The sequence below is a fragment of the Aspergillus ruber genome (assembly GCF_000600275.1).
Source record: "Aspergillus ruber CBS 135680 unplaced genomic scaffold scaffold00019, whole genome shotgun sequence".
Classification (NCBI taxonomy): Eukaryota; Fungi; Ascomycota; class Eurotiomycetes; order Eurotiales; family Aspergillaceae; genus Aspergillus; species Aspergillus ruber.
Genome location: NW_024467315.1, coordinates 232,317 through 246,844, shown reverse-complemented (window position 1 = coordinate 246,844; position 14,528 = coordinate 232,317). Strand labels below are relative to the sequence as shown.

At 50.4% G+C, this 14,528-nt stretch overlaps 4 protein-coding genes across 4 annotated transcripts; 3 read left to right on the top strand and 1 right to left on the bottom strand.

The window, feature by feature from the left end:
* Positions 1–866: 866 nt before the first annotated feature.
* Positions 867–9,100, top strand: EURHEDRAFT_516454 (uncharacterized protein; the record flags this gene model as incomplete). The annotated part of the gene is made up of 9 exons (XM_040786479.1): positions 867–1,058; positions 1,704–3,398; positions 4,010–5,347; positions 5,401–5,806; positions 5,965–7,077; positions 7,592–7,852; positions 7,930–8,204; positions 8,274–8,382; positions 8,436–9,100. 9 exons carry the CDS (start codon positions 867–869, stop codon positions 9,098–9,100), a joined length of 6,054 nt encoding a protein of 2,017 aa, XP_040637541.1.
* A 108-nt stretch (positions 9,101–9,208) lies between these two features.
* Positions 9,209–9,966, top strand: EURHEDRAFT_111281 (uncharacterized protein). Its single transcript, XM_040777691.1, has one exon. It carries the CDS (start codon positions 9,317–9,319, stop codon positions 9,824–9,826), a length of 510 nt encoding a protein of 169 aa, XP_040637540.1. The 5' UTR covers positions 9,209–9,316; the 3' UTR covers positions 9,827–9,966.
* Positions 9,741–13,039, bottom strand: EURHEDRAFT_413847 (U4/U6-U5 snRNP complex subunit PRP6). Its single transcript, XM_040782267.1, has 3 exons — positions 12,607–13,039; positions 10,221–12,501; positions 9,741–10,143 (listed from the first exon to the last, which is right to left on the bottom strand). The coding sequence occupies exons 1-3, from the start codon at positions 12,984–12,986 to the stop codon at positions 10,000–10,002; spliced, it is 2,805 nt and encodes a 934-aa protein (XP_040637539.1). The 5' UTR covers positions 12,987–13,039; the 3' UTR covers positions 9,741–9,999.
* A 208-nt stretch (positions 13,040–13,247) lies between these two features.
* On the top strand, positions 13,248–14,523 carry EURHEDRAFT_378839 (dimethyladenosine transferase; the record flags this gene model as incomplete). The annotated part of the gene is made up of 3 exons (XM_040779110.1): positions 13,248–13,430; positions 13,497–13,718; positions 13,774–14,523. 3 exons carry the CDS (start codon positions 13,248–13,250, stop codon positions 14,521–14,523), a joined length of 1,155 nt encoding a protein of 384 aa, XP_040637538.1.
* Positions 14,524–14,528: the final 5 nt, after the last annotated feature.

The window sequence follows — 14,528 nt, the reverse complement described above, 5'->3', positions numbered from 1 at the left end:
CGATTGGTGGGGTCAATTCTCAACGCAGGTCGACTTTATATTAGACTTCGGTATGGCCCAAAAAAGGTAAGATACAAATGATAGTTTAGCAACCAGAGCAGGCACTGTAAGCAACCCTCGTTGGAACAAAAAATGAGCTGCTAGAAACCAATTGCGGCGGAAAGGGAAGAAACGCAGAGAACGCGGGTCTTGGCGCGACAAAAAGAAATCCTCCGAGAATCCGCTCTCCACTCTTCTGGCCTTCGGCTTCACCATCTTCGTTCTTGATCCCCAATCCAATCAATTACTTTCTGGAGGGTGGTTTCTACTCGAATTGCTACCAAAACACAATGACTCTGAATATATTCTCCCGTTTACCATCGCGCACGTTCGGCGCCAACTCCGGGCCCTTGTCGACATGCCGGTGGAATTCGACAAACGCAGACACCGTCTCGTACCTCCAGAGTGCTGCTAGACCTACCCGGGGTATATCGAACTTCTGAACGGAAACCAGCGTCCTGTACCGAATCGTTGACTGACGTTCCAAAATAGGTCCCAAACCATACCACCGTAGCACGACACTCCAGAACCGCGCCAGAATAGCTGAGGAACAAAAGAAGCAGGCTGAGAGCAGGGCATTGGAAAGATTTCAGACTCGGGAGTGGAGGGCAGGAGATGTCTATGCACCGCATGACCTTAGTCCGTCCGAGATGAGGAAGTGGAAGGTGCGCCACAGCCCGCCTACGGATGCTTTTGACGCCATAGACAAGAATCCCCTTGATCTCTACAAGGTATGCTTCTCCTCTCGACAGATGTACTTCATTATATGGAACCTTGGAAATGGAATGGCTGGCTAATTGGGAATGCTGTGACAGAACTTCTCGATCATGTCTGAATATATGACGCCTATGGGACGCATCAAACACCGCAATGAAACTGGTCTTCGACCAGTCAACCAGCGTAAAATCGCAAAAGCCATCCGCAGGGCTATCGGGCTCGGACTCATGCCCAGCGTTCACAGACACCCGGAGATTCTGGCTGCAGAGGCCAAGGCAAGGCTAGACGGGAACTCCAACAATGTGTACTAAGACAGGTCATTTTTCGCGAGACATAAAAGTGAAAAATTAGAAAGGAAGGTCATGAATCAATACCAAGTGTAGGATATGGAGTTTTGCCTTTACTGCTTTTGTTTATGGGACGGATTAGAAATGAGAAGAACACGAGTGTAATATTAGCCATTTATATCTACAAATACATATGTAGTATGATTATCATATATCGATCCCTGTAATTTCACTGCTTCATTGGTGGCCGGACTACAGGGGATGATCCTCCGTCTGAAACTCGGTCTGCCGTTGTGATGTTTCCTTCCCCACTACGCCGACGACCTTCCCCAGAGTCTATATAACAAGTAAACACATTCTTCTCCTATCCGTATTCCTCTCCTTTGTATACCCTATAATTTCATTTTTGCACACTTTACCGCTGCTGGTATAACCATGCCCATTACCAACGGTATGTTGATGCATTTATCCCCTTCTTCATGCACATAATCTGACATATACAGAGTCCATCTGGGCCGCAAGCCCCTCCACGACGAGAGGTCAACCCACCCAACTCTCTTCGGATGCCAAGGGTGAACGTCTTACTTATGCTGTATGAAAGATTATCCGGGGCAGTTTTTTATTGTAATAATGCGAAATACTGATTGTGTCATTACCTAGTCGAACAAATCTATCTTCGTCCGGTCTATCGATAACCCCACGATCGCGAGACAGTACACCGAACACAATGCCAACACAACGGTCGCCCGTTTCTCTCCCTCCGGCTTCTACATCGCCAGTGGTGATGCAAGCGGTATAGTCAGAGTCTGGGACTGTGTTGGTGACGGAATCACAAAGGGCGACTACAGCATTGTCAATGGTCGAATCAATGATCTGGCCTGGGACGGCGATTCTCAGCGTATTATTGCCGTTGGCGATGGAAAGCAACGCTACGGACACTGCATTACTTGGGACAGTGGAAACACAGTCGGTGAGATTATGGGACACACGCAACAGATCAACACCGTTTCGATTAGACAACAAAGACCTCTGCGAGCAGCCGCTGGCGGTGACGACATGGGGATTGTCTTTTACCACGGGGCGCCGTTCAAGTTCAACAATGCGATCCGCGAGAAGCATACCAATTACATTTACGGAAATGCTTTTAGCCCTGATGGCTCTAATTTGGTCAGTGTCGGCGCGGACCGACGGATCTGGCTTTACGATGGCAAGACTGGTGAGGTCAAGAGCCAAATTGGAGAGGGAGAGCATAAGGGAAGCGTCTTTGGTGTCTCGTGGTCGGGCGATTCGAAGAAATTTGCGACAGCGAGCGCTGACAAGACCGTCAAGATTTGGGACGCTGAGGCAGGCAAGGTTTCGCAGAGCTGGACTCTCGGAGAGGATATCAGAGACCACCAGGTTGGTGTGACTTGGCCTGCTGGCAGAAGCGACGGTCTGCTCATCAGTTTGTCGCTCAGCGGTGACCTCAATTACCTCGTTGAAGGTACGCCTGAGCCCAGACAGGTTATTCAGGGTCACCAGAAGAACATCACTTCTTTAAACCAATTTGGGTCTACCAGTGACAATCAAACCCTGTGGACCGGCAGCTTTGACGGAAGAGTCTGCAGCTGGGACGTCTCGAAGGGACTCGCCGAAGAAGCGGAGGGAGCCGGTCACACGGCGTACATCGCAGGCCTCGCACCCACCCAAGAGGGCGCTGGTAGAATCTATAGTGTGGCTTGGGACGATACCCTCCGGTCCGTTGACATTGGCGCCAAAACATACACCGGAAGCTCCTCTAAGCTATCCGGCCAACCAAAGGGCGTTGCTGCCGGTAACTCGACCGTGTTGGTGGGAACCTCGGAAGGTGTTGAGATTTACAGCGATGGAAGCAAGTCTGGGGAGTACAAACCCAAGTCGTCGGTCTCTGCTGTCGCGGCTCACGGGAGCGTGGCGGCTGTCGGGGGCGAAGATACATCTGTTCAAATCTGCGACGTCTCTAGCACTAGCCTATCCCCTAAGGCAGACATCAAAACCGGCAGGAACCCTGTGTCTGCATTGACCTTCTCGAACGATGGGTCACTCCTGGCAGTTGGTGATTCTCGTGGCCGCATCCTTGTCTACAAGGTTGCTGATGGCAGTCTGGTTACTGACCGCTGGACGGCGCACACTGCCCGAATTACTTCCCTTGCCTGGGATGAGAGCAATACTCATGTGGTGAGTGGCTCTGTGGATACCAACATCTTCGTTTGGAGCTTGAGCAGCCCTGGCGACTGGCTCCAGGTCACGAACGCTCACAAGGAGGGTGTAACCGGAGTGGCATGGATTGCCGGGTCGTCCAAGGTGGCTTCTGCTGGTGCTGATGCTGCCATAAAGGTCTGGAAAGTGGAGGGCCTGAAATAGATCAAACAAGAATGCCTTAAAATATCGTATGATAGTTGAATTGTATCCCGACGATGCCCTCATCTTGTTCCACAAGGTATGCAGAATATCCGACGTAGTCAACCGTTGTAAGGACTTGGCAACCCCCTTAGACGCGGAGAAACGCACACATGGTGCCTCTACGGAGTACATATGATGATAACACTGCAGCCCTTGGCATCTGGTGAGAAATCCTGCTGAGTTGGTCACATGTCATAATATGTCCCAAAAGGGAAGGTTTGAAGATCTTCCGTGTGCCTAGCAGTGAATCGCGTGGCGATAAATACCGACAGTCTATTGTGGTGGAGCTCCCTGGTTCTGAGCTATGCTGATACAAGAACCCCATTCATTCCAAACGCTTCCAGATGTTCTCAGGGTTCATTCTCTCTGCCAGAAACTATGGACCTCAGCTTCAGCATTGAGCAACTCAGGAGATAGAATGAGATCATGCCGTCGTCTAGGGACTCATCGACCAATTCCCGCTTCTCACGCCCAAAGGTAGAGTAGAAAAGCGTCAACAAATCTCAAGAGGTATTCTTTGCTAACGTATAACTTGTATGCTATAGTTACGCCAGGCGACCTTTGTCCTACCAAAGACTGGTCAGCGTCTAAGAGGCCTGGTCAATTTACGAAATGCATATACCTCCCCCGATTCCAGTGCGAATTCAAATTCGGAACTCGACGAGCGACGCGGGCTTCTTTCCGGTGACATCGCATATAATAACGAAGGGATCGTCTCGAAAACTCGTGCGAAAATTCGGGATGCTTGGCTCTTTGTCTACAACTTTCTGTCTTCGGAGGTAGGGATTGGCGTCCTGAAGTGCAGTCTGGCCTACCTACTGGGGTCTCTGGCGACTTTCATTCCTGCAATCGCGTCTTTCTTGGGCCAGCAGGATGGAAAACATGTCGTGGCTACTGTCACCGTCTACTTTCACCCAGCGAGGTCGCAAGGAAGCATGTACAAGGCGTCAATATGTGCGTTCTTGGCCTTCCTCTACGCCGCCTTCGTCTCCATCACGAGCATGGGTGTCTCAATGTTCTTCCAGGATACGCTGCATTTGCGCCCGCTCGGGCATGCATTAGTGCTCATTGTGTTCTGCGGAGGTGGTCTTGGGTTCATTGGATGGACAAAGCAGAGATTGGGTGATCCGTTGGTCAATGTCGCCTGCTCGTTGACTTCGCTTGCGACTATCACGGTTTTGACCAAGGAGGGCGCTGTACAAAGCGGCGACCTCTCTCTTGCCAAAGTCTCCCAGGTCCTGAAAATGGTCATCTTGGGTGTGGGTGCCACCATGGCCGTCTCGCTTTTGATTTTCCCGGTTTCTGCAAGAAAGAAACTCCGGTCGAATCTGACTACAGTTACCGAGTCGCTAGCGATTATGTCAGGGGTGCTTACGGAGAGCTTCCTGAGCGGGTCTGAGGAGGAGTTGCAGTCAGCTGAGTTCATCAATGCAGCTGCACGTCACAAACAGGCCTACAGCCAGCTTGATAATTTAGTGAAAGAAGCTAAGCTCGAGCATTATGTCGCCGGCACGGAAAAGGAATACAGACTCGAGAAGAATGTCGTCCGTTTGGTGCAAGATATCACCCATAATATGGGAGGTTTACGCAGTGCTGCTTTCCTGCAGTTCCAGCTTCTTAAACAAACTAGGCTTGGTGAATCGATGCAGCTCCGGAGTCCCGAGGGCGACTCAAGCGGGAACGGCCAACTCCCTTTGCCAAGTCCATGGATATTGCATGATGAGCGCCCTTTCCTGGAGCCTATTGATGAGAGGCCGGAGGAAGAAGTGTCTTTCTCTGGTAGCTCTCGTAAAAACCGGTCTAGTGTGAACTCGCTGGATAGTTACCGTCTTCCACACGCAGACATTTTTGCACTGTTCATAAACCACTTGGGACCTTCTATGGTATTTTCTCTCCCAAAATTATCATCAAATCAATGGATGCTAATGATTGACAGCGCTCCCTCGCCTTTACATACATGGAGATCTTCAAGGAAATTCCTTTCGGTCCTGGGCCAGATTACCGCGTTTGCATCAACAGCAGATTCCATACCAGTCTCGACCGTGCCCTCGAACTGTATAAGGAATCGAGAGAAAGTGCCCTAAAATCCATCTACCGCCAAAAGGAGGTTATGAAAATACGAACCGTGGAATTGTCAGCTGACCTTGAGGAAGTCTCTGCAAGTTGCGGCCATTTTAGTTTTTCGCTCCTCTCGTTCGGTGAAGAGCTACAAGAGCTCTTGACAATTCTAGATGAATTGCACCTCGAGGCTGATGAGAGGCCCAGCGGACGGTCTTGGAACTGGCTGAAGTTCTGGCGTCGAGGAGGACCCGAGACTAATGATGGGGATGAACTTGATACAGGTAAGTTTTGTTCGTTCATTTCCGTCGGAAGAAAGGAGCTGACTTCCTAGCAGAGCAGGCATTGATTGGGAGCCCTACGGTTACGAATGGCGTGTCTACTGGGCCGTCCAAACCCTCCACTTCATTACCTCCTAGTCTCGAAAATTCCCCCACAAAAGAACGGTTTGGCTATCGCATCTGGAAGTCCTTTGGGTTCTTCCGACGGGACGATACAAAATTTGCAATCAAAGTCGGGACTGGTGCAGCCCTCTACGCCTTGCCATCGTTTGTTTCCTATACTCGACCCTTATACGCTCACTGGAGAGGCGAATGGGGTTTGTTGTCCTACATGTTGGTGTGTTCAATGACCATCGGCACCTCGAATACCACCGGATATGCTCGTTCGTTCGGGACCTTCCTCGGGGCAGGCTGTGCCGTGGCAGCATGGTACGTGACTTCCGGGAACGTATATGGACTGGCGGTATTGGGCCTATTTATGGCGACTTGGACGTCATACCTAAATATTGTCAAGAAACAAGGACCAATGAGCCGATACATCATGCTCACCTACAACCTCTCCGTTCTATACGCCTATTCGCTGATGCAGAAAGAGGCCCTCGATGATGATGACGAAGGAGGAGATAACCCAGTCATTACCGACATTGTTCTTCATCGCGTCGTTGCAGTCCTATCCGGTTGCGCCTGGGGTGTCATAATCACACGGGTGATCTGGCCAGTCAGTGCTCGTACGAGATTGAAACACAATCTGAGCTTGCTCTGGCTCCGGATGAGTTTGATTTGGAAGCGGGATCCTTTGTCCACCATGGCTATGGAACGGAGGTTGGAGGCATATATGAGTCCGCGGGAGAAGTTGGAAATTGAGCGTTTCCAATCTCATCTGGAATCTCTTCAAGCTGCAGCCCGTTCCGAGTTTGAGCTGAAGAGTGCTTTTTCCGATGCTGCCTACGGTGGTATTCTTCGTCGTACCCGGAGTATGATGGACGCATTCCACGCGATGAATCTGGAGCTGGTGAAGAGCTGGGATGTTTCTGAGGGTGAGATTTCTATTCTTCGGTACACAGCACAAGAGAGGAAGCATCTGTCGTCTCGCATCAGCCATCTCTTGTCAGTAATGGCTTCATCTATGAAACTCGAATATCCGCTCGTCGATGTCCTCCCCAGCATTGAGCATTCACGAGACCGGCTGCTCGCCCGGATCTTCCGATATCGCCAGGATCAGGAAGTGTCGCGTGTCTCGACTGACGAGGACTATGCGCTGATTTATGCCTACAGTAAGTCCTACTTGCCCTGTTCATACTGGTGGTATGGTGTCTAACTAGTGCAGTTCTGGTGACTGGCCAGTTGTCGATGGAAATCGTAGAGGTGTTGGGCGAAATCGGGAAGTTGTTCGGTTTACTCAACGAAGATGCGGTCCGATTGCAGTAGTTATAGTATTTATAAAAATATTTTTTTAAATTGTTCTGTAGACCAGTGTTTATAGTATTCTATTCACTTCTCGAGAGCAAACACCCGATCGTGAATCGCTCCCAAGGCGGAGGGCATAACCGTTTCTGGCGAGAGGAAACCTCAACCTCCTTCCATCATCCCCCATCAACGCTTTCCATCGTCCGGCCCCCATTTCCATCGCGATTCCATCAATTCCCTCGTTTTTTTCTTATGGTGCCGGCCTTTCCAGGCTCGTGGTCGGCTCGAGGACCCTTATTATAGCTGAAACCCGCAGCTACAGACGGAATATACGTTCATGAAGTCCTACTAGTTTCCCTCCCCGCCTCCGGCTTCGCGCAGCCCGTCGCGCTCCTGTGAGCCCTTTTGCCCACACCATGCAGATTGACCCGGCGGCCCTGAGTCGGGCGGACGCTGCTGCGTCGACTGCGATAGCTTCGTCCAAGGGTTCTGCTCCCAACGCGCCCGCGACTCAGAAGTCGTCCAGCAAGGCCCTGATCTCCGTTCCGCGACTGGAACTGGAACCTGCCTATACGGAGTTGAAGGCCGCCATCGGCGATAACTGGTCTGAGTACAAACAGTCTACGGCACTTTTTCTTTTAGGTGGGCGGTTATTTCAATATTTGCGCAAATATTGGGTGACATCGGCAAGGCTAACTCCGTACGCTTTCACACTACAGGGCATCTTAACCAAAGCGAATACTCGTCGCGTGTTGATCATATAATATGCGCCGACCCGAAAACCGAACATCTTCACAATAACTTCGTATGCGCAATCATTGGAAACCTGACAAGAGATCTCCCCGACCACGGCGTTGCGAGCTGGGTATCGGCGAATGACAAGCCGTCTGTGGTGTCGAAGCCGGCCTCCGGGGATGCGGCTGAGCACAGGTTGAAGACGGAGGTGATGCAGCTGCCTGCCCGAGACCGGCGGCGTCTCAAGGCAATTCCAGAGGTATTCTTTGGGCATTGTTATGGAACATGCATGCGCTGGTGATGCTAACAGTTCTTGCTTTTTTGACAGCGTGATCCCAACGAGACGGTGCCCAATGAGCTAGAAGAATATCATTTGGCCAAGCAAATCAAATTACCAAGCCAGGTTCCTGCAAGTGCCGGTGGTTTGAATAAGACCAGTATGTTTGCTTCTGTGTGCTTGAATTATTCATGCTAATCGCCATCTTCACAGACTGGGAACTAGAAATTCGAAAACGCTACGCACAACCCCTAGCTTCAGAAACTGGCGAGTTCCCCGATTCTGAGTCCATATACGCGCGCATGATCCCGATATGTTATGAAGAATCCATCGTCAGCGGTGCGGGTCTTCCCTGTGCGGATTTCATGGCAATTGCAACAGAGACATTTGTGAAAGAGGTTCTGTCCGTTGTCTTCTCACGAACTAGATCCAATGGCCCGTCTGGTACCATCAATGGCATGATGATGCGGAAGTATAGACAACAACTTGAACAAGAGGAACTAGCCTACACTCGCGGAGAGATCGTCAAGGACGGCGCAAGTGGGTTACTTCCCGTGGAAGCGAAAGAAGCGGCCGTTAGGAAACCTCTCGGGGTTCGAGATCTTAGGTTAGCCTTGGAACTCGGTGAGGGTGTACTCAGCCATATGCCTTTAATTATAGATCAGGTCATGGGCGGTTATCTCGAGGATGAGCTTGAGACGGAGAAGCAAGACCGCACAGTTGATGGTGCCCCGTTTCTTACTGATGACGACACGAAAGCCAGTTTCACTGACGAGATGGATCTGGACGAAGCCGACTCGGGCTGGGAAGGAGCCGGTGCCACGGACCAAGACCAATTGGGCTCGTTGCTGGACGAGTGTCTGTTCATGGCTGCATAACCTTTCCATTTTTTACCCTCTTCTTCTCTTTTCTCCCTTCTTACATCCTACCTCCGACACATATGTATCATTCTACCTTTCCTCATTTATTTTTCCCCGCAAATCTTCCGTGTGTTGGGTTTGTTGATGCTAATTTTGATATAATTAGACCAAGGACTAAGACGTCCGGTCTGGCGTCCTGGGGATCTAAAGGAAGGCTGTTTGTCACGCTGTGACATGAGAACTTCTTTGTTTTATTCTCGCATCTGGCATGGAGTTTGCTCTTTTTTTTTTTTTGTTTGTTTGTTTGTTTGTTTGTTTTTTGCGTTTCCATCTTCGATTCCTATCATCTTGGATCCCATGGTCTATCGCCTCTTCCTTGCAGATTTATTTATGTTACTATTGCTAGAGGAGGACATGACTTGCAGAGTGTGCTATGCTGTGGTATCTCCGGATTGGATATTTAGTATGGTTTGGTCAAGGGAAGGCTTTACATTGTTACATTTACAACAAAAAGACGAGATGACTTGGATCCACCAGTGGTGGGATTTTGTTCGATACCCGTGGGTTGACTTGACAGGTTTTATGGTTCTTATTATTTATATTTCTTTCCTACTAGTTACTTACTCTTTCTTAGAAGTGATGTGCAATATGTACAATTCGTTGGCTTTAAAAGATGATCCATTTGTTGCTTTATATATACTCCTTTCTGGTGCGACGCTTATAGAAAAGCAACTTTCAAAATAACATGCCACTACCCACTCAGTGGATATGGCCATCTTTGTAGTATGTTCTATCTCTCATAATACAGGTAAGGAATAACCAGTCCCAAACGCCAGAATCGCAATAGCATTCCATCCCATGAAAGTAAAAGCAAAAGCAAAGGCCTCAATTATTACACCGGACATGGATGGAAAGCATTAATTCATGTTGTTTGCAACGAGTTTGAGGATCTCCTCGGTTGACCTGCGCGCGTTGGCTGGGTCTTTGGCGATGGATTGCCAGACTTCGCCGTGTTTGGGCTCGGTTATGATGCATTTGGAGATGACGTCCGCTCGTTTTTCCTGAAAGAATAGTTGATTAGAATTGTTTTTATGGGTTGCAATGCCTCGCAGAAGAGGGGGTTGGAGATGGTACTCACCTCTGTGCCATGCTGCAACAGGAATTTATAATACCAAGCCCACCCATCTCCAAAGTCACTGTCCGAAACAATCGCCTTCTCGAACCAGGTCATGGCTTTCTCCAGCCGGCGCTCACCCCAGAAGATCCGCGCCACGGTGATGAACAAAATCGGGTCGTTTTCAACCTTCTTGATCGCCTCCAAACTCCGTGACTTACGCTGCGGCCGTGGCTCAAGATGCCAGATACTTTCGCTCCAGAGTAATCCTGAATTGGGCACTTCTTGCAACGCCTTTGCCATGAGGACCTTCGCCTGACCGATATTGTTCGCGCGTCTTTCGACACGGACACTTTCGGTCCAGAGTTCTGCGCTTTGGGGGACGGCGAGACGGGCTCTGTCGAGGACGGAACGGGCCTTGACTACTGCGCCTGTCGTTTCTTCCAGACGGGATGCCAGGAGCCAGAGAGGGACAGACTTGGGGCACGCTCTGGTACCTGTTCCGTATGCCTCCCGGGCTTGTGGGTACTTGTTCTGGGCTTCGTAGATTTGACCCTTGATCATCCAGAGCTTGTCAGCCTTGGGGTAGATTTGAAGACCTCGGTTTACGAGATCGAGAGCGTCGTCGATGTTGCCCAGTTGGCGCTCGAATGCGACGCTCTTGATCCAAACACGATCTGTGCCTGCCTCGCGACGGGCCGTGGAGAGCAGCTCTCGCGCCTGGTCTGTCTGGTCGGCATCAGCTTCCAGCTTGACGGCGGCAAGCCAGATGTCTTCGTTATTGGGGTTCTGGTTGAAGGCACGGCCGAGAACTCGCCGTGCATCATCGATTTCTCCAGATTGCCACTTCTCCTTAGCAAGCTGCAGCCATAGCTCCTCGCTCTGTGGACACGCCTCCACAGCCTTTTCGAGAACTTGCCACAGCGCTTCCTTGCTACCATGGTTGCGCTCCAGATCGGCTGCTGCGAGCCAGATGGGTCTACGGTTGACGAAGACGCGCAGCGCATAGGCGTAAATGGCTCGAGCAGTCTCGTACTTGCCCCTGGAGATACTGCCCTTAGCGTCATCCATCCAGATATCCTTGCGGTCGTCGTCTTCATCCAGGCCCCATCCCAGCGTCTCACGGACAATCGCACCGCAGGTGAGAACTGCGCCTTCCTCTTCGCATCGTTCAGCTTCCGCTATCCATTCTTCTCGCTTGAGCATGGCATTCTCCCTTGCAAGAGACTGGATAGCTCTCTTCATGACGTTGACTTTGTGGAAAGTACCCATTTGCTCTTGTAGTCGCGCCGCAGCAACCCACACTTCATAGCTCGTTGGAACTGCTTTACGGGCAGCGTTGAGGACTTTTTGCGCATTTTCTGGAGATTCAAGGCGAGCCAAAGCAAGCCAAAGCTCCACGGATAGAGGAATCATCTCGACCGCCTTCGCGAGGAGAAGACGTGCATCAGCCGGATTTTCTTCCAAATTCACGGCCTCCTTCCAGATAGCAACGGACTGAGGAATATGTAGAATAGCTTGCCGCAGAACATTCTTCTTTGCACGAGTATCCGATTCCAATTTCATAGCTTCGACCCAAAGTCTCGTCGAATGATCGTTGTTTTTAATCGCATTCGCAGCAATGACCTTGGCGTTATGTCCCTCGTTAAGCCGGATATTCTCCAACCACGCATCTTCACTCTTCGGACAAAGCTCGCAACCCTTGGCCATGGTATTTCTGGCGGTCACCATTTTCCCAGCCAACTCCTCCAAACGTGCAAGTGCAATCCAACCTGGGCCGTGTTTCGGGTTCGTCTTCGTTACCGACTCGAGCAAGACGCGAACACGCTTGATGTCACTAATTTCCACTTCACCAGCCTTGAGTTCTGATTGCGTGAGATTCGTGAGGTATCCCTTCGGGTCGATACTTGTCGAACTTCCCGACGCGGCATCACCTGTCGATCCCGCAGCTTGGTCGAGTCTGACTTTCAGCACCTTGTCACGAGCAGCACCGATATCCGCAAAGTTCGTCATCGCTCCGTCCCCGCCTCCACGTTCGGTTTGTGTGCCGTCCTCGTTTATGGTAGTATCGAATTGCTGCGCGTCTCTTGCGCCGGCAATAACACTGTCCGGTACAGCATAGAAACGCTGGCGTAAATTCTGCTTCGCTCGTCTGTTCTTTCCGGTAAGGTCTCCGACTTCAGGAAGGTTGGCCCAGTCATCCTCGGAAACCGAAGCTAAGGAACGTTTCAAATCGGCGAATTGTTGCTGGATCTTGGGGTTCTTTCGTTCGTGTTCTTCTTGTTCTTGTTTTTCGCGGGCTTCCCTATAAGGTGGCGAGTATTCAAGTCGGTCTGCTGTCCAAAACAACCGGGGTGAACCCGATGAACAAAAAAGAATGGTTTTCGGGCCAAGGAGAAATGCTACTAACCTTCTTATCCTCCGTCGCTTGTCCATTTTCTCATCTATTTCCTCGTAAATGCGATCTGCCTCGTCATCATCCTGATCAAACTGGCCGTAGGCGAAAAGACCGACTTCGTTGTCTGGATCTTGGAATCGTTCATCGTCCCCTCCTTCGTCCTCTTCGTCTTCCTTGCCGCCTTTTTGAGCAGCCCCGTATGCCGTCGGGGGAGCTGCACCTAAAAGTTCTGCTCTCTTAGCAAGCGCAGCTTGGATCTGTTCTGGAGTAGGGCCCTCTCGTGCAGGTCCCAGATCCGACCGCGTGGTGAATCCGGTGGCACCACGACCTAGACCCGCAACGTAGTTTTCGGGGGCTGGTTGGTTCAAGAAATCTTTTCGCCCGGACGCCATGTTGACGAAAAGCCTGTGCGCAAATAAAAAGCACTAAGTTGCTGTCGCTGGATTTAAGAGTAAACTGGAATTCGATGGCGTCGAAAGCCATGGCACGCAACAACATAGAGCCGGGTTCCGGTAATCTTATCGGTACGTCCGCGATGATAAAAAAAAAAAAAAAGTCTACGAGCATTGCCGCTCAATTGATCCCTTTCTATTTCTTAGATCCACGATTTAGTCCCCGGCTCCTGCTCTATCACCGGTAGCTATTTTAGCACAATGCCCAAGGTGAAGACAAATAAGCGCAGTGGCGCTGCGAAAAGCCCATACGCAGATGCGGCCGCCAAAACGAAAGCCGCCAGCAGTGTCTTCAGGATGAATACGGATATCGGTCAACACGTGTTGAAGAACCCCGGTATTGCTCAGGCTATTGTGGACAAGGCAGCATTGAAGCAGAGTGATGTAAATCTCTTGAGAGGGATGCGCTTATATATTGATGGTACATGCTAACGACATCGCGCACTGCAGGTTGTTCTCGAAATTGGTCCCGGTACAGGTAATCTGACAGTCAAGATCCTCGAGAAGGCGAAGAAATGTATCGCTGTCGAATTGGATCCTCGAATGGCGGCAGAAATCACCAAGCGTGTTCAGGGTACCCCGGTGCAGCAGCGTCTGGATGTCATTCTGGGAGATGTGATTAAGACAGAGCTCCCATACTTCGATGTTTGCATTAGCAACACCCCTTATCAGGTATGGCTATATACGCCTGGGTTCTGTTTTGACTGTGTATGCTAATCGCTACTAGATTTCCTCCCCTCTTACCTTCAAACTTCTTGCGACCTCCCCCGCACCTCGGGTCTGCATTCTCATGTTCCAGCGTGAATTCGCCCTACGACTTTTCGCGAAACCAGGAGATAAGCTTTACAGTCGACTTTCCGTGAACGCGCAAATGTGGGCTAAGATCGATCATATCATGAAAGTTGGGAAAAACAACTTCAAGCCTCCACCGCTTGTCGAGTCGAGCGTCGTCCGTCTGGTCCCCAAGAACCCCAGACCACAGATCAGTTATGAAGAATGGGATGGGCTCTTACGAATTGTCTTTGTCAGAAAGAATAAGACTATTCGGTCCAGCTTCATTGGGCAAACCGGCATCATGGACATGTTGGAAGCAAATTATCGGACATGGTGCGCACAAAATGACATTCCGGTTGAGGATGGGCCTGCTGAAGATGAAGGCGGTGACGCTATGGACATTGGTGATGCGCAAGACAACGCAGAAGAGGAAGATCAAGATCAGACCATGGAGGTAGACGACGAAGATGATGTGCCAGACTTTTTCAAGGAGCAAGCAAATGCTCGTGTCCAGGAAGCCCTTAAGAAGAACAACCCGAACCGCAAGAAGAAGGGGAAGGTCGCAGAATTGGTGCGCGAGAAAGTACGCCAGGTCTTGGAAGATGAGACAAAGCTCGCAGACAAGCGGGCAAGGATGTGTGATGAGAATGATTTCCTGAAGTTGCTGTGGGCGTTTAACCAAAAGGGTTTCCATTTCACTTGAACATG